Here is a 25,143-nt window from a genome sequence, read left to right on the forward strand (position 1 = left end):
TCTCTCCCTAAAAATAAGTTTGAAATATCACTCTACTGGGAGAACAAAGTCCAGACGCCCTCTTCTTAACGGAAACGTGGCTACGGCAGGACAGCTAGTCAGATATTGCATTAGCTCTTCCACCCGGCTACGCAATCACAAAAATGACCGATCTGGGAAGAAATGGGGTAGGCAAAGCTATTATTTTCAAAGAGCACTTTCAGTGTAAATCATATCCCATCACCATTACAGGCTGCCAAAGTCTTTTGTGTTTTCATGAAAACTTTCCCCCATATTCACCTTCTCAGGTATGCCTCTATACCACCCTCCAGGGCCTGCCCCTTCTCAGGTATGCCTCTATACCACCCTCCAGGGCCTGCCCCTTCTCAGGTATGCCTCTATACCACCCTCCAGGGTCTGCCCCTTCTCAGGTATGCCTCTATACCACCCTCCAGGGCCTGCCCCTTCTCAGGTATGCCTCTATACCACCCTCCAGGGCCTGCCCCTTCTCAGGTATGCCTCTATACCACCCTCCAGGGCCTGCCCCTTCTCAGGTATGCCTCTATACCACCCTCCAGGGCCTGCCCCTTCTCAGGCATGCCTCTATACCACCCTCCGGGGCCTGCCCCTTCTCAGGCATGCCTCTATACCACCCTCCGGGGCCTGCCCCTTCTCAGGCATGCCTCTATACCACCCTCCGGGGCCTGCCCCTTCTCAGGCATGCCTCTATACCACCCTCCGGGGCCTGCCCCTTCTCAGGCATGCCTCTATACCACACTCCAGGGCCTGCCCCTTCTCAGGCATGCCTCTATACCACCCTCCAGGGCCTGCCCCTTCTCAGGTATGCCTCTATACCACCCTCCAGGGCCTGCCCCTTCTCAGGCATGCCTCTATACCACCCTCCGGGGCCTGCCCCTTCTCAGGCATGCCTCTATACCACCCTCCGGGGCCTGCCCCTTCTCAGGCATGCCTCTATACCACCCTCCGGGGCCTGCCCCTTCTCAGGCATGCCTCTATACCACCCTCCGGGGCCTGCCCCTTCTCAGGCATGCCTCTATACCACACTCCAGGGCCTGCCCCTTCTCAGGCATGCCTCTATACCACCCTCCAGGGCCTGCCCCTTCTCAGGTATGCCTCTATACCACCCTCCAGGGCCTGCCCCTTCTCAGGCATGCCTCTATACCACCCTCCAGGGCCTGCCCCTTCTCAGGTATGCCTCTATACCACCCTCCAGGGCCTGCCCCTTCTCAGGCATGCCTCTATACCACCCTCCAGGGCCTGCCCCTTCTCAGGTATGCCTCTATACCACCCTCCAGGGCCTGCCCCTTCTCAGGTATGCCTCTATACCACCCTCCAGGGCCTGCCCCTTCTCAGGTATGCCTCTATACCACCCTCCAGGGCCTGCCCCTTCTCAGGCATGCCTCTATACCACCCTCCGGGGCCTGCCCCTTCTCAGGCATGCCTCTATACCACCCTCCAGGGCCTGCCCCTTCTCAGGTATGCCTCTGTACCACCCTCCAGGGCCTGCCCCTTCTCAGGTATGCCTCTATACCACCCTCCAGGGCCTGCCCCTTCTCAGGTATGCCTCTATACCACCCTCCAGGGCCTGCCCCTTCTCAGGTATGCCTCTATACCACCCTCCAGGGTCTGCCCCTTCCCAGGCATGCCTCTATACCACCCTCCAGGGCCTGCCCCTTCTCAGGTATGCCTCTATACCACCCTCCAGGGCCTGCCCCTTCTCAGGTATGCCTCTATACCACCCTCCAGGGCCTGCCCCTTCTCAGGCATGCCTCTGTACCACCCTCCAGGGCTTGCAGCCCAATTTGTACAGGAATGGCCTGGAACTGTGGCAGCTCATAGTCTTGCATCATCCACCTTCACAGTACTAGGGGACTTACATATTCACCTGAAGGATAATCTTTGCACGTCGGCTAACAATCTTATACAAGATCTTTTAGGACTACATTTCAAACAGTAGGTGATCCACCCTACGCACTCCAAGGGCCATCTCCAGGATCCTCTATTTTCAAATCTTAAATCTACGTAGACATCCACTCTCTGGCCAATATTATGGTCGGATTATCTGTTGATACAATTCACCATCCTAAAAATGAAATCACCTAATGTTGATAAAGCGTTTGGAAGACCTTCAAGGCAGTGGTCCAAATTGGACATTTTAATCTGGCAGCAACGTTGAGTAGGTCCACTCATAGGACCGATGAGGAAGATGGTGCATCCTATCTTATTTTAAGGGATTGGATAGACTATACGGTGGAAAGCCTGGACCCGATAAGTGCCGTTAGATCGTCCAGCACCAAAACAAGGGCCAGTTGGTTCTCGCCCGGGTTAAGGGATTTTAAGAAGGAATGTAAAAAACAAGAAAGGAAATGGAGGCACCATTATGATGATGAAAATAAAAAGTTGTATAAGATATCAATAAAACAGTACGGAAAATGAAGTGCCAAATTGAGTGACTTTGCTGACGAGATTAGCCAGGCAAAATACCCTGCCAAAGAAATGTATATGTATGTCAGCACATTTTTGAACCCAGATGTTGCAGGAATAGGTGCCCCTCCTTCCAAGGAGTGCTGCAAACATCTGGTGAATTATTTTCTGGGTAAAATCAAGTTTGATTCTTTGGGAGAGACTCCCCAAATATATCAAAAGCTGGCGATCTGGTACTGGTAGTTTCTTTATTCCATATTACAATTATGATCTGATACATATAGGTTGTTTATTCCATGTTACAATCGCATTCTGGTACATATAGGTTTGTTTCATGTTACAATCACAATTCGGTACAGGTAGGTTCTTTATTCCATGTTACAACCACACTCTGGTAACTTCTCTCGAGGCTCCATCCTCTCATCAACTGTCCAAAACCTGCCTATCTAGAATCTGCTTACACAGGCTGACATTCCATGACATCATCACATTCTCTAGGCCACACTAACCCATCGTGCATCAGTTTACCTACCCCAAGAATGCAAGCATGCAAGACACAATGCATCTCTCACAGTGTATCCTGAGGGAGGCATCTCTCACATTCTCTCTGCTCAGGGTTTAAGCCGTATCATTGATTCTTATGTTGGGGAGGATGTGTCTCACATTGTCTCTCTTGAAGGGCGATGACATCTCCCACGCGGTCTCTCTTGAAGCACATGCCTATCTCTCACTCTTTCCCTCCTGAAGAGAAGCTCATCTTCCACATTGTGTTTTGTGAGGGGAATGAGTCCTTCTCTCACATTGTCTCCCTTGGATGGGTGTGCACATCTTTCACTTTGTTTGTCTTTGAATTTCTGGACTAAGCCTGACGTGCTGTGCTCAATATCCGCTCCACCAATGAACGTCTGTGGTGTGACTCAAACAGCAGATACTGCTCAATATTGTAAATTGCCCTTTGCAGACTTAATTATTTGTGATTTCTTTCTTTAACAGGCCCTCTCATTGCCAGTACTGTCTTTTCATTGACAACGAAAGAAACACAACTGCTCCATCCTATGGACAACGATGAGTCCGAGAGAAGAGACCGTGTCAGCGCCCCAAGTAAGCAAGCGGTGCTTTAGCCAGGATATGAGAGAGATGGCCTTGTCCATATGGGACACGTGTGCTCTCTAGACAAGGCACTGCTAACCGATCACAGCAGAGACCACACACTCATGGAGGCACACACAAGGTGTATTGTCACTAGACAAGGCACTGCTTACCGATCACAGCAGGGACCGCACACTCATGGAGGCACACACAAGGTGTATCCTCACTAGACAAAGCACTGCTAACCGATCACAGCAGGGACCACACACTCATGGAGGCACACACAAGGTGTATCCTCACTAGACAAGGCACTGCTAACCGATCACAGCAGGGACCACACACTCATGGAGGCACACACAAGGTGTATTCTCACTAGACAAGGCACTACTTATTGACTGCAGCATTGAACACACACTCACTAAGGCACAAACGTGGTGTATGTCCTCACTAGACAAGGCACTGCTTACCGTTCATAGCAATGACCACACACTCGTGGAGGCACACACAAGGTGTATTCTCACTAGACAAGGCACTGCTTACCGATCACAGCAGTGACCGCACACTCATGGAGGCACACACAAGGTGTATTGTCACTAGACAAGGCACTGCTTACCGATCACAGCAGGGACCGCACATTCATGGAGGCACACACAAGGTGTATTGTCACTAGACAAGGCACTGCTTACCGATCACAGCAGGGACCGCACACTCATGGAGGCACACACAAGGTGTATGTCTTCATTAGACAAGGCACTGCTTACCGATCACAGCAGTGACCACACACTCATGGAGGCACACATAAGGTGCTTGTCCTCCTTAGACAAGGCACTGCGTACCGATCACAGCAGGGACCGCACACTCATGGAGGCACACACAAGGTGTATGTCTTCATTAGACAAGGCACTGCTTACCGATCACAGCAGTGACCGCACACTCATGGAGGCACACACAAGGTGTATTCTCACTAGACAAGGCACTACTTATTGACTGCAGCATTGAACACACACTCACTAAGGCACAAACGTGGTGTATGTCCTCACTAGACAAGGCACTGCTTACCGTTCATAGCAATGACCACGAACTCATGGAGGCACACAGAAGGTGTATGTCTTCATTAGACAAGGCACTGCTTAACCATCACAGCAGTGACCGCACACTCGCGAAGGCACACACAACGTTTATGTCTTTACCAGACAAGGCGTGCCTACCCATCACAGCAGTGACCACCCTCATGGAGGAACACATAAGGTGCATGCCTTACTAGACCAGGCACTACTCACCCATCGCAGCAGTGACCACACACTCATGGAGGCACACACAAGGTGTACGTTTCAACTAGACAGTGCACTTCTTATTGACTGCAGCATTGAATATACACTCACGGAGGGACACATAAACTGCATGTCCTTACTAGACAAGGCACTGCTTACCAATCACAGCAGGGACCGCACACTCATGGAGGCGCACATAAGGTGCTTGTCCTCCTTAGACAAGGCACTGCTTACCAATCACAGCAGGGACCGCACACTCATGGAGGCGCACATAAGGTGCTTGTCCTCCTTAGACAAGGTACTGCTTACCTTTCTCAGCAGTGACCACACACTCATGGAGGCGCACATAAGGTGCTTGTCCTCCGTAGACAAGGCACTGCTTACCTTTCTCAGCAGTGACCACACACTCATGGAGGCACACATAAGGTGTATGTCCACACTAGACAAGGCTATGATTATCAATCACAGCATTGAGCACACACTGAGAGGCACATACATAGAGGAGGAAATGTCCAACTGAGCAGCCCCTAGGAAGCAGACGAAAGAAAAGATTGTCTTCGCAGAATTAAGAATATTGGAAATATTGAAATATCTCTTCCCTTCCGAACCCTTGTAATGGGAAATTGCCCATTGTAGCCCGCTCCAATTGCAAGATTAGCAAAGAATGTGGAATAGTGTCCATCACTGGGATGTTGTACTGCCACAAACCTCTGACATTCAGGAAGCCTTTGTCCGATTCACCTGTCCAGAAATGGTTGTGCCTCTGCAGGAAACTGGATTGTTAGACTATCGGGCCTCCGTTCTTGATATAAGGTGTGGCTGAACACGAGCATGGGGAAAACAATCTTGTGCATAAACATAAAACAAGGTTACTGTGAAGAATTCTATGCTTTCTTTTTGTAGTCTGAGAAAAGAAATTGCATTCCTCTAACAAAAGTTCATTTGGCATATGTAGTGTTGCACCAAAACAACATTAAAGTTAGTATATAAGCCCATACCCATATCAAATTTAGTTCAGCAGAAAACAATTTAACAACTGAAATGTCTGGCGTAAATCTTTTGTAGAGATAGGCAAGATTGAACAAAAGACTAGGGTGTTTTGTATTGCGTCTTAGTGGGTGTTAGTTTAAACACAACAATCAGCTTTGATTTGCAAAACTGCCTCTAGGAGACTTGCCATTCAATCAAAGTAAGGCACCTCACAGAATAGGTGTTTAGAGAAGATCTATTCTCTGAACATCATGTCCTTTCTTTTAGTAGTTTCACCTACTTGCAGAAAAGTCCATGTTTACATAGTTTTTTTTTTTTTGTTGAAACATTTTTTATTGTTTTCATACACAGCAATACAACAACCAACGCTCAATCCCCGCCCCAGCCCGGAAATACCCCTCAGATACCAGCATTTCCACTCAGCCGTCCCGCCCGGCCCCCTCCCCCCCCGCCCCCCACCCTCTGTCAGTGTGCCCCCTTTTACTACCCCTGTCCCACACTCGATGCTTCCCCACTCCTCGGTCAATGCAATACAGGAGCCCCACCTCTCCCCACAGCCTCAGTGCCTTCCCCCCTCAGCCCTATCCAGAGTACAGGCGGTCAGAGCCCGCCAGTCGCCTCCACTACTCCCCGCTCCCCACTGCCACTCCCTCCTCCGGCCCGCTCCCTTCCTCCTCCGGCGCGGCCAGCAGTCCCTGGAGTTCTACCACCAACGCTTCCCACGCCCGGGCTGTCGCTAGCGCTTTTTCGTCATCTTGCCGGAGGGCCAGCTGCACCCGGAGCGTGCCCTCAGCCCCCGCCCAGCGCTCCAGGGCTGATCTCCAGCGCAGGAAACTGGGTCCCCCCCGGGACTTCCAGTGCAGCGTCAGCTCCCTCTTGGCCAATATCAGCCCTAAATCATAGAACTTGCTCGTGACCTTTGTGCGACGGGTATGTGGGAACCAAAGCAGCAAGCAGGTGCCCATCTCCGGGGCAATGGAGCGATCCGTAACCTGGTTCAGGCACTCCACCACCGCCTCCCAGTAGTCCCCCAACTGCCTACAGGCCCAAAACATGTGCCTGAAGTCTGCTCCGTCCACCCCGCACCGCGGACACTGAGAGTGCGCTCCCCCGTAATATTGTAAGACCTTAGCCGGCGTCAGGTACGCTCTGTGTAGCGTAAAAAACTGGACTAGCTGGAACCTGGCGTTCCTCGTCCCCTTCCAAGCCCTCCGCACCAGCGTGGACCATGTAGATTCAGGGATCTCCTTCCCCAAGTCTGCCTCCCATTTTCCCCTCAAGGCGCCTAATGGAGGGAGGCTCTCAGTCGACAACCTACGATAAAGGCATGTGATGGCCTTGGTCGTCCCCGCCGCCATCACTACATATTGGCAACCTGTGGCCGTCGGGGGCTCCGACAGCCCCATGTTCCAGTGCCTTTGGAGGCTCGCCACCAAGGCCGCATGAAGCAGGAAGTCTCCCCGCGGAAGCCCATATGAGTCCTGCAAGTCTTGGAAAGGCAGCAGTACTCCTTCTCGAAATAGATCCCCCACCATCTGGACCCCCAATTCCTCCCAGACCGCCAACCCCGACCAGTCTCCGCCATGCGGAAACGCCGTGCACATCCCCAGGGGTATCTCAGGGGCATAGGGGTGAACTATGGCGGCCTTTTTCTGGCATCTATTCCAGCATAACCGGAGGGTCCGCTCCTCCATGGTGAGCTGGGCGAGGTCCAGCCTCTGGTGAAGGACAATAAAGGCCAGCACGTGGCGCGGGATTAGCCTGCCCTGTGGGCCATCCGGGCCCCTGTACTCCCTGGCCACCGCCTGTGTGAGCCACTGGAGCTGGGCCGCCAGATAATACCATTCGAAGTCCGGAGCCGCTAAGCCTCCCTCCGCCCGCGGCCGCCGCAAGGTGGTCAGCGCCACTCGACGCCTACCCGAACCCCAAATGAAGCCCGTGGAGAGTACCCGCAGCGCCGCAAAGAACGACGCCGGGATCCACATCGGAAGGGTGCGGAAGTAGTAAAGGAGCCGCGGCAGCGCCACCATTTTCAGCAGCGCCACCCTCCCTGCACACGAGAGCGGGAGCGTTCTCCAAAATCCCATGCTGCCCCTTAGGCCACGAAGCGCCCTACCTACATTACCGTCCAACAGATCCGCCTGGGTGTGGTAGATGTTAACCCCCAGGTAACGGAGACAGCTGCCCTCCCAGCGGATTTGGCCCAACGCCTGCGGGGGCTGTCCCCCTCGCGACAGCGGGAACAAACAGGTTTTACGCCAATTGACCTTAAGTCCAGACAACCGACCAAACATCTCCAATAGGGCAACCGCTCCCTCCAACGCACCCGCCGCGTCCTCCAAGAACATCAGTAGATCGTCCGCATAGAGGGAGATATAATGCGTATCCTCCCGCAAGGCCACCCCTACATACGCGCCCCCTCGTCGGGCATGAGCCGCCAACGGTTCAATGGCCAGCGCGAATAGCAGGGGGGAGAGGGAACACCCCTGTCTCGTCCCCCTCCGGACATGGTAGGAGGCCGATATGGTGACTCCCGTCTTCACCCGGGCTGTGGCTTCGCTATAAAGCAACGAGGTCCAGCGCACGAAGTCCTCCCCCAGACCGAACTCCCGCAACACTCGGTACAAGTAAGGCCATTCCACACTGTCGAAGGCCTTTTCTATGTCGACCGACAGCGTGCAGGCCTCCGGGAAGTCCTCCCGGTTCAGTTCCATCACCCGCAGCAACCTCCTCACCGAGGTGGCAGTGCTGCGTCGAGGAATGAAGCCCGCCTGGTCTGGGTGGACTAAGGCGGCCATGTGACCCAGGAGGCGCGACGCCAGTACCTTGCTCAATATCTTGTAGTCCACCGTCAACATGGAGAGCGGCCGATAGGCCGTGTGCGCGTCGGCCTTCCCTCCAGGCTTTAACAAGGGAATCACAATCGCCTCCCGAGCCGAGGCGGGCAGGCACCCACGGCGCCAAGCTTCGCCATAGAGGGCCTGCAGCTGCGGGGCCAACAGGTCCGAAAACGCCGCATAAAACTCAACAGGCAGCCCATCCGCCCCCGGGGTTTTCCGGCGCGCCATATGTCGGATCGCCGCCCGAATTTCGCTCAGCGAGATGGCACCGCCAAGTTCCTTCCCCACCTCCGGGTCTAGGCGAGGCAGGTGGGCCTCCAACAAGAAGTCCGCTAGGCCCTCCTGCTCCCCCGCCATGGTGCTGTCGTATAACCCAGCATAATAGCCAGCGAACTGCTGATTTATCCCCTTCTGGGAATATACCGGGGCGCCCCCCGCGTCAGCGAGGGCCAGTATCGGTTCTCCTCGGGCCGCCGGGTTCGCCAACCAAGCCAAAAGGGATCCCACCTTATCACGCTCCGCGTGCGCTCTCATTAGGTAGCCTTTATGGTCAAAGCAGCGGAGCCTCTCCACCTGGACCGCTACCGCCTCGCGTGCCTCAGCTACCGCAGCCAGCTCCCCGGCCCCCGACTGATGCGCCTGTTCCGCCGCCCGCAGCAGGGCCTCCGCCCCCGCCACCTCCTTCAGCAGCGACTTCCTCACCCCGGCCGTGGATGAGATGCAAACCCCCCGGACCACCGCCTTGAGCGCGTCCCATTCCGTCGCCCGGCTTGCCGTCGAGCCCGAGTTTCGCTCGAAATATTGGGTTAAGCAGTCGCTAACCTCCGCCCGGAATACCGGGTCCTCCAGGAGCAGTGGGTTGAGACGCCACGTCGGAATAGCTTGCCGCTGCCTGGTCCACTGCAACACCCCCAGACAGGGGTTATGGTCCGAGAGAGTTTTCGCTAAATACTCACTATGGCGCATCAGCGACTGGACGTCCGAGGAGCACAGTATACTATCCAATCTGACGTACAACTCATGGGGGGCAGAATAGAATGAGTAATCCCTGTCCAGCGGGTGATGAACACGCCAGGTATCCACCAGGCCCCAGGTGTCCTGCCAGCCACTCCGAGCAGTGGCCACCCGACGCACTGCCGACTGTGCCAGGGGGGGGTGGGACCTATCCAACTCCACGTCCGTTACAGAATTAAAGTCCCCTCCCAAGACCACCGGCCCCGCCAGATACGCCGCCAGCTGCCCTGACAGCCGAGAGAAAAACGCCGCCTGGTCCACATTAGGGGCATATATGCTACACATGCTCAAGTCCCTCCCATCCAGTCGCCCCTGCACTGCCACAAACCTACCCTCCGGGTCCACCAATGTCATCTGGGGCTGGAAAGGAACCCCCGCTCTCACCCAGATCAGGGCCCCCCGGGCAAACCTCGAGAAGGTGGTGTAGTATAGTTGGCCCCGCCAGCGCCGCTGCAATGCCTTCCCCTCCTCTTTGTCTAAGTGGGTCTCCTGAAGGAAGGCTACCTGGACCCCTCTCCGCACTAGGTATGCATGGATTTTATGTCTCTTCACCATAGAGGTGAGCCCTCTCACATTCCAAGTCACAATTTTCAATTCAAGGGGGGTCCCCATCCCATCGTCTGATCAACCATCCCATCCTATCCCTCCGAGGCACACTGACAGTCCCTTGACTCCCTAAAACTCCCCAACTCCCCGATTCCCCACCCCTCCCCAGAACAGGTTCTAAACCACAGTCACCCATCCAAATACTCCCCCAAACAGAAACCAAATACTCTGGTAGCCACCAGAGTCTCACTATGTCCGTGAGGTTGAGGTGGTGACTCTACGCCAGGCGGGTTGACAAAGGTCCTCCTCAAAGCATCCATGCCCAGGCTCCATCAATGTCACCCCCCCCAGCAGTCCATCCCCCGTGGGCTCCCCCACCCCCACCCCCGGGATCCCCCAGAATCTCCAGACCTGCCAGCCATGGGCGCATCCCGCTGTGCGGCTCTCCGTGGGCCCCAGCGAGCCCGAAGCATTGTCCCGCTCCACACGCCCCCAGGCCTCCCAACCCAGGTCCCTTAGTTCAGGGCCCCAAGCGCTCCCCAAACCTTCAAGCGTCCAACATGCCATCCGCTGTCCCCGGGGTAACATCTGGCAGCTCCTCCACTTCGTCGACAGCGCCATCCGAATGGGAGTCCTCCGTGCCTTTTCTAGATCCCGAATCCACGCTGGGCTGGGAGGCCGTGGCCCCGGAGATCACAGAGACCGCCCGCAACGCGGCTCGCCTCTCCAATGCTGTCTGGGATGCACCCGGAGATCGGGCCCCCGCCGCCCTCGCCCTGTTACGTCTGGTGCGACGGTTCTTCGTCGGAGTACCCCGTGGCCCCTCTCCATCAGCATGCGCCGTCGCTCGGGGCCTGGCCGACTCCAACCAACTCCAGGCTGCTGCAGGGTCAGTGAAGAAGACAGCTTCCCCATCCATCACCACTCGGAGACGGGCCGGGAACAACAAGGAATATTGCAGCCCCTCTTCCCGCAGTGCTTTCTTCACCGCCAGGAATGAGGTGCGTCTGCGCTGAACCTCCATGGGGTAGTCCGGGTAAATAGAGACCCGAGCACTCTCGACCTGATAGGGTCCCGAAGTTCTGGCCCTCTGTAGGATAATGTCCCGGTCCTTGTAATGCAGCAGTCGGGCCACCACCGGCCGGGGCGGCCTGCCCGGGTCCGGGGGGCGGGCCGGTACCCTATGCGCCCTCTCCAAAGTAAAGAACCGCGTAAGTCCCTCGGGCACCACCACCTCCTGCAGCCAGGTCTCCAGGTAGGTCATCATGTCTCCCCCTTCGATCTTCTCCGGCAGTCCAACTACGCGAATGTTATTGCGGCGGTTGCGCCCTTCAGCATCCTCGGCCCTCTTTTCCAGAGTCACCACTCGCCGGAGGAGATCCGCTGTCTGACCCTCCAATACCTTCTGCGCTGGCTCCACCAGGTCCATCCTGTCCTCCGTGATCTTGACCCTGTCCACCAGCTTCCTATGGTCCGCCCGGAGCAGCCCCAGGTCCGAGGATACCTGGGCGATATCATTCTGCAGCGCCGTTTTTGTGTCTGCTATGGCCTGCAAGATCTGGTCAAGCTGTCGCTGCTGTAGTCCCGCCGCAGAGTCGGCTCCAGCGCCACCCCTGCCGCCTCCAGTAGGGTCCCCCACCGACTCCACCGGCTGCCCGCCCGGCTTGAGTCGTGGCTTGACCATGCTCCCGACCAGATGGCCCGTCCGTGCGGCTCTCCCCAGGCGGCCTCCGGGCCGCTCCCCGGTCCAGCGGGCAGCACACCGCTCCTGCAGTTCCCCGGGAGACCAGCGCCCTTCCTCCGTTCACCAGGCTTCTCAGCGGAGGGGCCACCAGTTGCCTCTAGTGCCGCTGATGTCGGGGCCTCGTCCGGCCCTCTCCACCGTCCTCCGAGAGGCGTCGGGGTCGTCGCCCCGTCCAGGATCCAGAACCGCCCGTCCGCAATTCGCGGGCAAGCAAGCCGCTACCACCAAGGGGTCACTGCACCCACCGTGTTGGCCCACCTCGCACGTGGCGTCTCACTGTGGGCGCCCCAAGGCCAGGCCCTCCTTCGCCAACACCAGCCCAGGGCCTTCCGCTGCGCTGCCACTGCTCCGTCGTGCAGCCACCGCCTCCAGGCTGCCCTCCACCGCTGGCACCTCAGCCCCAATCGTCGCCCCGAGGGTGGTCCCCGCCGCCACTCTCTCCAGAAGGGTCAGGCCGGCACTTCCGGTGGTCGCGGCCGAGGCAGCCTCACTTCCGGCCCGCTCCGCCAGCACTGTGGGCCGCTGCTTCCCGTCCCCTCAGAGGCCGCCCAAGATGGCCGACGGTCGCCCGCCTTCGTCACCTTTTCGTCGCGGTGGCCGCCCCCTACATCGCGGTCTGCACCATCCGGCTGCTCCTGGGGTCCCGAGGTGGCAGGGGGAGCCCTCCGGGAGCGTCAAGCCGTCTGGGGGACACTCAATTCAGGATTAATGGCTGGGCTGGGTGCGGAGCTCGTCGCTCACGCGTCCATGCCCGTCGGCTGCCAAGCCACGCCCCCATGTTTACATAGTTAACACAAAATGCAATGGCAAGATCTTCTGAACTTGTAAAAGGTAATGGTCCTAACCTTATAGAAAGAATATTATTGGTCTAAAATTGTATGTTTGTAATAGATGAAACTCAGTTTGTATAAATCTGTAACTGTCAATAACTTGTTCTACCTAATTTTCTTTTCGTCATTCTGCTATTTTTATGAGGAAAAAAGAAGAGCCAGCTTCAACTTTTATTGATCATCTTGGTCAGGAAATTGAAGAAATCAGTGCAGACCCAGAGGCGGGTAAGTCCTACATTGTTGCACTTCTTGTGTTGGACAATATGTGGTCACTCCCAGTATTTCATTTGTTTGGGACTCGCCTCCTGGTAACCTTGCACTTTAACTCTGGGACACTACTACCTGGTGCCCAGTGTACGCACCCGAGGCCATAAAAGATGTAAAAAGTGGCTGAAAACTTGATTGGCACTTTTAACTGTCCTATAAGATCCCAGTATATGGTGCAGAAATGCACATTAATAGCAAAGAAAGTTACATGTCACCTCTGAACTACGGCACTTGTTGTGCCATCCGCTACAGTGGAAGTGAAAAGTAGCTTTAGGCCTGCCCTGTGTAGCTTGACTGCAGCTCACAGTGTAGGGCGAATAATATGTAAGAGTTGAACATGTGTGACATTAGAAATGCCATGTTCACCCAGTGACTGGGCCCAAACAACATTGTCACTGATCAGACTATAACTAGTAAATAGGAAAAGTCAAGGTATAACAAACGTACATACTTTATAACTTTTGCCCTGTACCAGCCATAGACACATTTCAAGCACCTATTTTTTTATTTATTAACAATAAAATCTAATGACTAAGTCAGAATTTTTATTAAATCTATTGTAAATGTAATTTTAGGAAGCTGCCACTGCTGAGCTGGGTACTTCCCATAAAAGGCCTCTTGAATTCTGTCGAGTCTCTGAAGTCACACAAGAGGTCCGCTAAATGGCCCTTGAAAGAGTGCAACTCTTTGTCCATGATAGAAGAGAAAGGAGATGCACTTCTTCTGTGCTCCTCTCAGGTCACAGATGGCAGGTCCAGTCCTCTTCTCCATAGCTCCAGGGCACCACCGGGACCAACCTGCTTCAAGTATACGACCTTCGGTTTCACACCACGGCTGCAATTTCAGCAGCAGCAGCCCACTCGAAAGGGATTTTTCTTCCCAAAAGTGGCAGTCCCTTCTGAACTTTTTGACCTCCAGACTTTTGTCAGGATCAGCCTACTTGTTGTATCAGACCAGTGCTCCATTTGGGTTGGACAGTGTGTAACTGCACCTCAGGCTCTGAGAGTGTTCAGGTCTACCCTTGGGTTGGGCAGTGTGTCATTGCACCTCAGAGAAGGTTCAGGTCTACCCTTGTGTTTGGCAGTGTGTCACTGCACCTCGGGCTCAGAGAGAGTTTGAGTCTAGCCTTGTCTTAGACGGTGTGTTGCTGCACCTCAGGCTCAGAGAGGGTTCAAATATACCATAACTAAAGCAAACAAAAATCCTACTGAATTCAAAGTTGGAGGTAACGGTTTTACCACTGTGGTTATCGTACAAGCAGATCATCTTTTAACCCTCTAATTTCTTTAGTCATTTTAAAAGAAGTTTCCCAGATGTTGTGCTTTACTCGTACAAGAATAAAATGCGAAGGTAAAAGCCACAACTTTTACCACATGAGTAGTCATCTTAAAAATGAGAGCATTCCTAGCTAGCATCAGTAACACGGTGTTCAGAAGTTCAAGTTCTTCTAACGTTTGCTGCACAATTTAAGTTCCTCCTTTCTCCCCCTGGCCTAAATGTCACATAACCAATGACCTGCTTCTGAAAAAGGGTTTCATAGATTACCAAAGAATAAAGTAATTTTCCTTCATTTACCAAAAAGTAAGTTTATTTTACTTGTTTGTATTAATTGCCTTTGCAGATTTTTGTATGATTCTAAGAAACTGATGATGTTTCCACCATGGCTGCCAGCGATGTATATGCAGTTTGTGCAGTTTAGCTTAGAGAGTTTGGGATTTTTTGTACTGTATACACCGTGGCGTCACTCACCTGTGTGTCTGTTCTACCGCTCATCTTTTAAGGCCTCTTTTCAGATAGTTGCTTTTTGGTTATACTTCATGGATTTCTCAACTCATTGTGTTTATTCAGTCATTCTATCATGCAATTATATATGGTATGTCTCCTCTTTTCAGGGGATCCACTTATAACAGCAGTGTTTTCACTGAGCACAAGACCAAAGGAAGAATCATGTGTTCAGGAGACAACAAAACCTGAAATAAGGAGTTCAGGTGAGCATGATAAGATGTGGTTAGTTACAAGTTAGTAGAGAATGTAACACGCTTTGTGTGTCTGAGAATTAATGCATCCTTGTACAGATCCATGGAAACTTAAGGGGTGGATTTAAAGGAGGCTTGTTACAGCAATTATCATAGCAGATTTTACGGAAATTTGACATAAGTTTCAATGGATGAAAACAAAAATATACAAATATGTAGATGTAGATGTGTAGAGATATGTAAGATATTATAATCTGGCTGCGGGTTCTGATACCTGCCAACGTTTCTCCTGGACGTGCCCTTTGCTGCTGCTCGGTGTATGACCGTTCAAACCACCCTATGAACTCCATCTCCCAGGTTGCAACGCGGCCTCACACAGCTGCTCTGGGACCCGCTGACGAGGGGGAGGCACCGCTCCACCTCAGCGCATAAAGCGCAGCCTCTACCCCCGCAGCGCGGGTCCCTGTAACCCTTTTTCTGCCCTCCTACCGGTGTTTGAGTGGACTCTGGCTGCGGGTTCTGATACCTGCCAACGTTTCTCCTGGACGTGCCCTTTGCTGCTGCTCGCTGTATGACCGTTCAAACCACCCTATGAACTCCATCTCCCAGGGTGCAACGTGGCCTCGCACAGCTGCTCTGGGACCCGCTGACGAGGGGGAGGCACCGCTCCACCTCAGCGCATAAAGCGCAGCCTCTACCCCCGCAGCGCGGGTCCCTGTAACCCTTTTTCTGCCCTCCTACCGGTGTTTGAGTGGACTCTGGCTGCGGGTTCTGATACCTGCCAACGTTTTTCCTGGATGTGCCCTTTGCTGCTGCTCGCTGTATGACCATTCAAACCACCCTATGAACTCCATCTCCCAGGGTGCAACGTGGCCTCGCACAGCTGCTCTGGGACCCGCTGACGAGGGGGAGGCACCGCTCCACCTCAGCGCATAAAGCGCAGCCTCTACCCCCGCAGCGTGGGTCCCTGTAACCCTTTTTCTGCCCTCCTACCGGTGTTTGAGTGGACTCTGGCTGCGGGTTCTGATACCTGCCAACGTTTCTCCTGGACGTGCCCTTTGCTGCTGCTCGGTGTATGACCGTTCAAACCACCCTATGAACTCCATCTCCCAGGTTGCAACGCGGCCTCACCCAGCTGCTCTGGGACCCGCTGACGAGGGGGAGGCACCGCTCCACCTCAGCGCATAAAGCGCAGCCTCTACCCCCGCAGCGTGGGTCCCTGTAACCCTTTTTCTGCCCTCCTACCGGTGTTTGAGTGGACTCTGGCTGCGGGTTCTGATACCTGCCAACGTTTCTCCTGGACGTGCCCTTTGCTGCTGCTCGCTGTATGACCATTCAAACCACCCTATGAACTCCGTCTCCCAGGGTGCAACGTGGCCTCGCACAGCTGCTCTGGGACCAGCTGATGAGGGGGAGGAACCGCTCCACCTCAGCGCATAAAGCGCAGCCTCCTCACCCGCAGCGTGGGTCGTGCCGGGCGAAGCCCGGGCCAAGGGCGGGGCCGTCTGAGCCCGTCCAAGACTGATCGAGGCTGGGCTGGGCCATTCCCCTGATAAGTTGTGTTACGTGAGTTTACATGATAAAAGTTTGGGCATCGGGTTATTGTTGTTGAACTTTGGAGTTTTGCCGAGGGGTTTTGGAAAGAGTGAAGGTCTGGGTTTTTGGTACTCATATAACTGTAGGGAGTGTGTTATTTTGACTCACTTAAATAATCATTCTTGTACTACTCCCATATAAAGGAGGTATAGCTATAATTTAGTATGGGGGACAGTACTTCTCCACCTACAAGGCCTAACACTCGCCAGAAAGCCACTGCGCACGCCCATTGGGAAACCATGCCATTGATAAAATGTTACGGCAGGCAATTGGGGCGGTCTCTAATGCGATCGAACGCACTGAAAGACGCCTGTCTCTAACGCCTAGGATTCCAAACTCCCTAATAACCTTGGAAATCGACGATCTTGATTACTCTCAAATAGCAAATCCTTCGACCACTCCTGATTTAAGGCCCTCACCTGAAAAAGTAATTTCTGGAAATTCAAATAAACATGACATGGGGGGTGGGGGGGGAATCAGGATAGGTGGCCAGAAGAAACAAAAAGCTCATAAGGGGAAAAGCAAGTGAATAGCCCTTCGAGAATAACATCAAAGACCCAGACAGAGGGCCATATTACTGGTGGAAATGGCTTGGCTGCAGTGGATCCTCCAATGTGGGCTTCAAATTTGGCTAAAGAGCTTAAAACTCATTTTGAAATTCTTATACGATCTGAGTTAGAGGTGGTTAAGAGCCAAATTGAGAAGATTACATCGCTGGTTGCTATATGGGGGAGCAAAATAGCTAGTATTTATAACATCTTGGATAACTTTAAAATTTCTGACCAGGCTCCCACATACCAAAGCAATCATGCGATTGTACCTGCCTCCACTGCCCCTCCAGCCTCTAAAATCTTAATGGAACCTAGCCCCCTACTCAACAAACTGTAGATCCAGTTGTGTTACATCATGGGGCATATAAGGAGGGGGACTTTGCTCGTGGCCCTATGACCTTGCCAACAATCTTAGGACCGCAAGTGGAACAAAATCTTTCCAGTAATTGTAGAAGTGATCCTGGGAATAATCGGCAATCCAATAGAAGTTTAATAAAACCTAGCCTGACGTGCATCAATCTACCCCCGGCCTCGACCCCCTACACTGTTATTTTATCTGGAGTACCAGAGTTAGTAAAAGGTAGAAGGGAGACTCATTCAGAATTAAAAAATAAAGTTACTTTTTGGCTAAATAAACATAGACCGCTCCCACCCCTAATACAGTGTGAAATTCTCTTTGTTAGGCGGGTTAGTTGGCTGGGACAGAGGCGGAAAGATATTCCGAGGGATTGTTTCCTGAATAATTTTAGGGTCACTAGGGTGGTCCAATATATTTTGAATTGGGGTCAATCCGGGGAGATTAGCGGCATTCAGACGCTCTCTCTGGGTTATTTTTATCCCCCTAGTCCCCTGACTGAAAGAATGGGAGGAGTCTATAAAAAGTGGGAAATGAGAGCCCAGACTGGTAACCTGCAAAATATGGGCCGAGACTCTGAAACAACCCCGTCCTTTAATATTCCAGTCAGTAATAGATACAGCAGTTTAGGTCTAGTCGAATGACTGGATCTTTCAGCTGTATTAATTGAAGACATAGACACCCAGCCAGTTGTGCCCCAAAATTGTGATAGTCCTGAGGCTGGGGACTACTCTCTTAGGAATACTCTTGAGCTTGCAGTGGCCCCTGGAAGCTCGGGTGCTCCGCTAAAAACATCTGGGGAGGTTGTGGGAACAGAACAGGAATGGGAGAGGACTCCGTGCCAGGTGCTACAGCAGGAGCTGGAATCCCCGCACATACAGATTGATAAAAAAAAAAAAAAGATTCGCAGAATACAAGGCTTCTATCTTGGAATATAGCAGGTCTTACTTCCAAGCTGGAACTCCCTGATTGGGGGAAATACATTGACACTCATGAGATTTGTCTCTTTCAAGAGACGTGGTCCATTGAACCACTGTATAGAATAGGTTATGCTGCATATTGTATTCCAGCCTTGCAGGGGCCTAGAGGGACACCCTCGGGGAGCCTCTGCATCTGGGTGGCTACTCATTTGGGTTGTACAATTAAAGTTCTAGATACAGAATCTCTGGATATCCAGTGCATTCTCCTTTTCTTTGATGATATATTTAAGTTGGCTGTTATCAATGTATATTCTCGCCCTGTGAGGATGGGGCAAACTTCACAGACCATAGATTCATTGGCCTCTTTTCTTCTTACTATACCAGAATCTGTCCATACAATAGTTGGGGGGGATTTCAATTGCCACTTCAAACCTCTTAATGGCTTAAATGTCAACGTTGCAAGTGAAGAAGACTCTGTGTGGTCAATTCCAGACTGTAAAATCTACCCAACAAGGGGGTGGACCCTGCTTTTTCTTCAAGTGACTTCACTTACCCGTACTTATTTGCTAAGGGCTTGTAATGGTAGATTTTCTTCAGACAGTCTGGGAAGCCCAACTTTTAATAAATTGGGGCAGGCTTCTACAATTGTTTATATTCTGGTAGATGTTGAGAATTGGGTTAAAATCAAGGATTTTGTGGTCCATGGGGGGGCGCTAGGTGGCGCCAGACCAACATGGCCGCACACCTGTGAGGCTCTCGCCAGCCGGGCGAATAAAATACCCTTAATTCCATCCTGTGGCACCAAAATCTGCTTTCTGTCCGGGAATCTGGAGCGGATTGGGTGCAGGCATAATCGGTTAAAGGCTTGAACAGATTCGTGCTTCCGATCCTTAGCGCGGAGCGCTGCATTCTTTGCCGGAAGGGCTGCAGGGACTCTGTGGACACGGCGTGCGCGGGCACGCAAGACTGTGGACTTGCTGGAGCCGACGGGCCGCAAGGCACAGGCGGGGACAGAGTAGGCCGCGGAGCGGTCGCCTGAGGCCTTGGTGACGGAGGTACGGAGCTGCGGGATCCGCGACTTGAATGAGGTGAGGAGGATGCAAGCGGGCGAGAACATTCACACTCAGAACCCGACGGCCCCCTGACACTGGAACGGAGGACGAGATCCGCCATTACTGAGAGATACATATGCGGGTGGAGAATCGGTGATGCCTCCAAAGACTCTGTCGTGCTGAATCCCATGCGCCCCATTTAATATTTGATTCTGGCTCACCTGAGGGGCTGCTGCTTGGGCCATCGTGGTTGCTATTTCCTACCGATTGTAAGGGAGGAGGAGACTGTTTGCGTGGAGGCCACACGTGCACTATACATATCCCTTCACCTGCCAGGGGCCAGCCTGTAGTACATCGGAGGCATACACGACCCTGCATTAAATCCGCCCACCTACTGGGGTTTGGGGTGGGTGCCTCGAGGTACCCAATAGTGCTGTCTGCGGAGGTGCAATTGCTGGTTCTGCTGGGTGGTGCGGCGAACTGAAGGCCCCCAACTTGCTGTCCTGTCGCCGCGGCCTGCCCTCCTCCTGCCGCCAACATGGGTAAAACCGACACCGTGCAATCTAAGCTCCCGTTTGAGTCTCAAAAGAAAAAATCGGCGGGGATGACGCTGAGGTAGACTGGAAGGCGCTCTTACTCACTCATGGTGTCTCACCTAAGATAGACACCATGTCCACACGCCTTGACTCCGTGGTGCACCGACTCGATCAACAAGAAGAGAGATTGAAGGAAGCAGAGCAGAGGGTTTCTGGGTTGGAGGATGGGGCCACGGCCAGCACCACCAAAATGTCGCAAATGGAGAGGCTCCTAAAGGTGATCGCAGATAAAAACGAAGATTTAGAAGCGCGCTCGCGCCGAAACAATGTTCGCCTTATTGGGTTGGCCGAATCCACCAATGTGGGCAGAATGGAAACCTTTATTGAGCAGCTACTATCTGATATCTTTGGCCTGGAGGCATTCTCTAAGCAACTGGTTGTCGAGCGGGCCCACCGCTCTCTCGGCCCTCGGCCCATACCTGGTGCACCCCCTAGACCAGTCATCATCAGATTTCTGAATTACAGGGACCGGGACACTCTACTACGACTAGCCCGTGAAAAACAACCGGTACAGTTTGAAAACGCCACGATCGGTGCAGGATGCACGGTGAAAGTTTGCAGCGGTAAAAAAGAGGCTTCTCCAGCATGATATCCAATACACGATGCTGTATCCTGCCAAGCTGCGTATAGTCCACCAGGGCAAACAGATCCTATTTCACAACCCATCGCAAGTGGAAAACTTTTTAAAAGAAAATGGGCGATCCCCTGGAACTACCCGGTCCCCGTCGGGGCGGGCTAGGTCCCGCTCTCCTACCTCTGCATTGGACTGATGGGTGGACCTCTCTTTGTCTTTCTTTGTTGGCTCTGTCCCTAGCCTCATTCGACTGTCTGTACTCTGTCCGCTGGGCGGAGACTATGGTACATGCTGGTTTAAGGTGCACCCCCAAGCATTGTAATGTTCCGGCTGTTTAAGGGTTGCCACTGATCTCCCTTTACTGTTCGCACTGGCACTCCCCCCCCACCCCGCCCCCCATCCCGCAGTCGCTGCTAGTCGACGAGACTGGCGTGCAGCGGGTGAAATATCGGGGAGATGGAGGGCGGGTCTGGACCCCTTTCGTCCCCCACAATGGGTGTTCCCCTCTATGGTTGCGATTTGGTTTCTTGGATTTGGACGGGTGGGGATGCATTCCCGACATGATTGGGATGTCGTCGTGGGTGGGGGAGGGCGTACTTTTGGTACAGTAAATGTTATTGTTGTGAATGTTGAAGATGGCGATATAAAGCACAACTTTGAGTTAGTACCCAAATTGGTCAGTGAAAAAGACACAATAGAATTGGCTGTTGACAGTGCTCTCATTGGTCATTTGAATTCCTTGGGGGGACAGGATGTGTGACGGTAACACAGATACTAACTTGGGGGGAGTGATCTCCACTTTTACATGGAACGTTAGGGGGCTGGGCGACCCCAGGAAGCTCAGACAGATAGTTAATGCTCTAGATAGACTAAAGGTGCACATTGTATTCTTACAAGAGACCCACATGGACCCACTTCGCAAAGGTAGTTTTGCTTCTAGATGGGCTGCGTACTCTGTTTTTGCTCCTTATTCTTCTTATGCTAGAGGTACTGCCATCCTGATAAAAAAACATACCCCATACATTCCTTTGGGGGATGCTGTGGACCGTGAGGGGCGGTATTGTTTAACATGGGGCAGGATTGGTAATGAAACTCTTACTTTGGCCTGCTCCTACGGCCCTAACAGTGATGACCCTAGCAGTTTCATCGCCCTCTGGAACAAGATAAAAGATATCGATTCGACTCATTTGGTATGGGGAGGAGATTTTAATGCAGTCATTAACCCAGTAGTAGATAGATCTAACCCCTCCGCCCATCATTACACTAACACGCACAGATATCAGCGTGATCTATGCGATCACCAGGATATTATAGACACATGGCGGCACTTACACCCGACGTTGACGGAAGGCACACATTGGAATGCCGCACACGCTTCTTGGGCTAGACTAGACTACATTATGATCTCTCGGGGGCTCGCCCCCTCTTTAGTGGCGGCGCAACATGTTGGACGTACATTTTCCGATCATTCCCCGGTCCTGGCTCAGCTCAGGCTAATAGACACAGTGGGGGGACCACCACCATGGAGACTGCAACCCAACATACTACTTGATGAGCTCTTCCGAAAGGAACTGGGTCAAGAGCTTGAAGAATTTTTAATGCATAATAAGGGGTCGGTGGATTGTATGGCAACTATGTGGGAGGCACTGAAGGTCACCGTGCGGGGTATTTGTATTTCCAAGAGCTCAGGAGTACTACGTGCGCTGCGAGACACGTTACACAAACTGGGGCAAACACTGCGCTCACTGGAAACTCTTCCGGACTTTGCTGCTAACGCAGATGCACAACACCAGTTCAGAACCGCATTGACTGATTACAAATCCACTGCCGGTAGGGAGGTTCACTTCCGGAGTAAATACTTCATGGCTAGGGCATACGGAGAGGGCGAGCGCCCGGGAAGGATGCTGGCGGGAGTTGTGAGGCCCCCTAGGCAATCTAACTATGTCTTGGAGCTGGAAGGTGAGGGAGGGACACCGTGGCGCAACACACACTCGATCATAACTGCCTTTACAGCTCACTATGCATCACTCTATACAACTACCAGAAACGTTCCCCTGGAAATGGATGAGTATCTGAGAGAGATTACTTTCGGATGGCTACCAGACAATCAACAAGAATTCTTGTCAGCGCCCATTGGCCTGGAAGAGATCCGGGATGCAATAGGGCAGATGGCATCCGGGAAGGCGCCTGGCCTAGACGGCCTGCCCATAGATTTTTACAAGGTTTATGTGGATCTATTGGCTCCTGTGCTTAGAGAGGTTTTTGTGGAGGCACATGAGACCGGGACACTTCCACCGTCGATGCAGGAGGCCCTAATCACCTCCCTGCTGAAGCCGGGGAAACCGCCCCAAGCCTGCGACTCATATCGGCCCCTCTCCCTTATCAACTGCGATGCCAAGATTTTGGCAAAAGTATTGGCTAATCGCCTGAAGTTATTGGTAGAGGGATTGGTGTTGTCCGACCAGGCGGGGTTTATTCCTAGTAGAGCTACCTCACACAACCTACGTACCCTCTTCTCGATCCTGCAAAATGTCGACTCTGGATTACCAATGGCGGCAGTCTTTTTAGACGCCACCAAAGCCTTTGATTCACTGGAGTGGGACTACCTCCTTTGTATATTATGCAATATGGGACTCCCCACAGTGTTTCTGCAGTGGATCACAATCCTCTATCATAAACCAGTAGCCAGGGTGAGTATTAACGGCAGGGTATCTGAGGCCTTTTCAATATCACAAGGCACGCGTCAGGGTTGCCCCCTGTCTCCCCTCTTATTCGCCCTGGCCATGGGGCCTCTGGCGGCCAGGCTCCGTCAGCACCACCGGGATAAAGCTCTGCGCTGTTTCCAGAGACAAGTCCTGATATCCCTATACGCGGATGACATTACGCTCTACGTAAGAAACCCATCCAATAATCTCAACCCACTCTTGAGGGATTTAATACGATTTGCTGCCCTGTCTGGTGTTCATATTAATTGGGGTAAATCCACTATATTACCTCTTACTGAGGCGGCAAAAATCTTCCCACTCGATTACCCATTGCAATGGTGTGACAGTGAAGTCAGATATCTAGGAATAATGATCTCCCGGGATCGCGAAGAATTAATGCAATTGAACTATGGACGTGCAATGGGCCATATCCAGACTAGCGTGGCGAGATGGATCACGCTCCCTCTCTCCATGGCGGGACGAGCGTCCCTCATTAAGATGGTCAGTTTCCCGAAACTCCTTTATTTATTTTTAAATGTTCCCTTTCACCCGGGCAAGTCTTTCTTTAAAACCTTACATACTGAGCTCATCAGGCTAGTTTGGGGAGGTAAACGCCCTCGTTTGAGTTGGGACACCCTGACCCGCCCATTTGCTCAGAGAGGTATTGATTTACCGGATTTTGAGCTATATTATCGAAGCGCGCAGGCCCACTTCGTCTACTACTGGATCCATCCCCCCCCCCCTTATGCCCCAGGGTGCGGTCGAACACTGGCTGGCAGATCCCGTCCCGCTTGAAGGGGCACTATTTAGTAAACCCGAGGCACAGGTTACATATCACACCCCTGTATCCTGCTCCATATTAGCTTGGCGTTATATTGCACTAAAAGCCCTGACGACATTTGCCTACTCCCCACTGCTCCCTCTAGTGTACCACCCTTCCATGCCTCTGCTGCAGGAACAATTGTTTAAAAATGTCATGACCAAATTAAAAGTGAAGACCTGGGGGGATCTTTATAACGGTGGTCGATTTCGCTCATTAGCGCATATGTTTGGGGACCAGACACCTACCTCCTTGGACACCTTTCTATATATCCGTCTCCGAAGTGGGATTCAGGCAGTGACTGAGACGTTCCCTGATGAACCACCTACATTGGATCCCCTGCACCAGCTGCTAAAGGCTGATTCTCCAGCACACGCGGTCTCTAAATTGTATCACTCTATGCACACCTCACTCGACTCCGGGCCTTGCAAAGCACGCGCTATGTGGGAGGAAGAGCTGGGCGCACTCATAGAAGATGCACACTGGATTTTTTGCTGCCAGCAAACTGAGCAGATCTCGTCCAGCAGTAGATTCAGGATTATTCATTATAAATTTCTTCGTAGACTTTACTGCACCCCCGTTCAAATGCATAGATTCGGCCTCCGAGTGGATGATCTCTGCGAGCACTGTCGTGCTCCAACAGCAGATTTTCTGCATCTGGCTTGGGAGTGCCCTGACGTTGCGCGATACTGGCTGCTGGTATACTCGGCCCTTTCTGAGATGATTGATACCCCCCTAACTCCATCTCCACTCGAAGCGCTATTGGGATATACCAAACTAATAGGAAGGCCTTACCGTAAATTCAGAACTGTCGCTCTCCTTTTGGCAAAGAGGTGTGTGGCTTGTCGTTGGGGGAGGGGCAGAGCTCCAAAGTTTAAAGAATGGGTACAGGATATGCTATACTGTCAGAACACGTTGCTCAGATATGCATAACTTCTTCCTACTGCTTCTAAACCCGCTGATATATGGGAGCCCCTAAAAAT

At 52.7% G+C, this 25,143-nt stretch overlaps 1 protein-coding gene across 2 annotated transcripts in view; it reads left to right on the forward strand.

The window, feature by feature from the left end:
* LOC146869405 (uncharacterized) overlaps positions 1-25,143 on the forward strand; it is a 109,091-nt gene that overhangs the window by 70,606 nt on the left and 13,342 nt on the right. The window contains exons 3-5 of one of the 2 annotated variants that reach the window (XM_085599756.1): positions 3,418-3,525; positions 12,902-12,973; positions 14,908-15,003. In XM_085599756.1, coding sequence (XP_085455882.1) covers positions 3,418-3,525; positions 12,902-12,973; positions 14,908-15,003 — 276 coding nt within the window. The remainder of the gene's footprint in view (positions 1-3,417; positions 3,526-12,901; positions 12,974-14,907; positions 15,004-25,143) is intronic. The other variant, XM_085599758.1, reaches the window with a different exon arrangement.

Source organism: Triturus cristatus, chromosome 1_1 (assembly GCF_964204655.1).
Source record: "Triturus cristatus chromosome 1_1, aTriCri1.1, whole genome shotgun sequence".
Lineage (NCBI taxonomy): Eukaryota > Metazoa > Chordata > Amphibia > Caudata > Salamandridae > Triturus > Triturus cristatus.